This window comes from Hyposmocoma kahamanoa, unplaced genomic scaffold, assembly GCF_003589595.1.
Source record: "Hyposmocoma kahamanoa isolate Upper Pololo Valley unplaced genomic scaffold, ASM358959v1 120, whole genome shotgun sequence".
Lineage (NCBI taxonomy): Eukaryota > Metazoa > Arthropoda > Insecta > Lepidoptera > Cosmopterigidae > Hyposmocoma > Hyposmocoma kahamanoa.
Genome location: NW_020653415.1, coordinates 1,671,911 through 1,673,415, shown reverse-complemented (window position 1 = coordinate 1,673,415; position 1,505 = coordinate 1,671,911). Strand labels below are relative to the sequence as shown.

The 1,505-nt window shown below is 49.9% G+C and overlaps 2 protein-coding genes across 2 annotated transcripts in view; both read right to left on the bottom strand.

The window, feature by feature from the left end:
- The window catches only part of LOC113240097 (myotubularin-related protein 4), a 183,763-nt gene that overhangs the window by 91,464 nt on the left and 90,794 nt on the right, over positions 1–1,505 (bottom strand). The window lies entirely within an intron of this gene.
- The window catches only part of LOC113240108, a 3,461-nt gene continuing 2,063 nt past the window's right edge, over positions 108–1,505 (bottom strand). Inside the window, exons 3-4 of the mRNA XM_026477329.1 lie at positions 1,049–1,367; positions 108–958 (exon numbers count right to left, since the gene is read on the bottom strand). Of these exons, the coding sequence (XP_026333114.1) occupies positions 108–958; positions 1,049–1,367 (1,170 nt within the window). The remainder of the gene's footprint in view (positions 959–1,048; positions 1,368–1,505) is intronic.

Genomic DNA, 1,505 nt, shown 5'->3' with positions numbered 1-1,505 from the left:
TTTTTTTTTATATACTAAGCTCGACAGATGACTCCGTCCCACCTGATGTTAAATGAAACGGAGTCCAGACGCAAGGACAACTGGTGCAGCGTGAAAACAACGCATCATCAGTCGCCCTCACCCTGCCGGCCTACAAGGTGCTTCTTCACGCCTCGCTTGAAGGACCCCATGTCATAGGAAGGAGGAAATACGTGTGCTGGTAGATTGTTCCATCTTTTGGAAGTGCGACAAAGAAACGAGTCACCAAATTTCTTTGTGCGCGATGGAATGCTAGAGACAGTATAGCGGTGACTCCGGAGAGCAGCACGCGTGCTCCTATGGAGGAAGGGAGAAGGTGGGATAAGGTCAAAGAGTTCTTCAGAGCACTCGCCGTGGTATAAACGGTAGAAAGCGCTGAGTGACGCAATATCTCTACGCAATTGCAGAGGTTCGAGAGTATTAGTGACCTCTGCATTGCCGATAATGCGTATAGCGCGCCGCTGCAATCTGTCCAAGGCATCGAGAAGGTACTTAGCGGAACCGTCCCAGAGGTGCGAACAATACTCCACGCACGATCGCACTTGTGTCTTATACAAGAGACACAACTGATCCGGCGCGAAGAAGCGTCGCACTCTGTTCAGGACACCGAGTTTACGTGAAGCTGTTTTTATCACGGCTTCAATGTAGTCCCTCTGGTTCAGATCGCAGCGAATCTCCGTACCAAGCATGCTAATGCTGCTCTGTAGGCTAAGTGGTGTGCCCTGAAGAGAAGGAAGGGGAAGGAATGGTGTCTTTTTTGCCGTGAACGCGCACACCTGTGTTTTCTTGGCATTGAACTCAACAAGATTATTGGAGCCCCATTGAGATATGAGGTCCAACACCCGATTGAGCTCAATGACAAGATTCACTCGCTTCTCTTCAGTCTCGACCCGCCCAGCCGCAGGGTGACCATTATACCCCCCGTGCACTGTACTATCATCTGCATAGCAATGAATATTTCCAAGTGGAAGCATATCATTGATATGCAGAAGGAACAGCGTGGGGGATAGAACGGACCCCTGAGGGACACCAGCGTTCACTGACATGAATTCCGAAGCGCATCCGTCTGACAGCACTCGGATTCTGCGCTCATGCAGGAAGCCAGCGACCCAGTTGCAGAACTGGGCAGGCAGGCCGTATGACGGGAGTTTGGAGAGAAGAGCTTTGTGCCAGACCCGATCAAAAGCCTTGGCTATGTCAAGGCTAACAGCCATCGACTCGCCACGCTTATCAATAGCCACACCCCAGAGATGTGTAATAAACGCTAAAAGATCACCCGTTGACCGTTTCGGCCGAAACCCGTATTGACGATCGTGAATTAAGGAGTGTTCTTCTAGGTAGTGGATTAGCTGTTTATTTAAAATCCGTTCCATCACTTTACACAAAACTGAAGTTACGGCTATTGGGCGGTAATTATTCGGATCTGATCGATCTCCTTTTTTGGGGACCGGTTGCACATTAGCCTTTCTCCAAGATTCCGGCACACA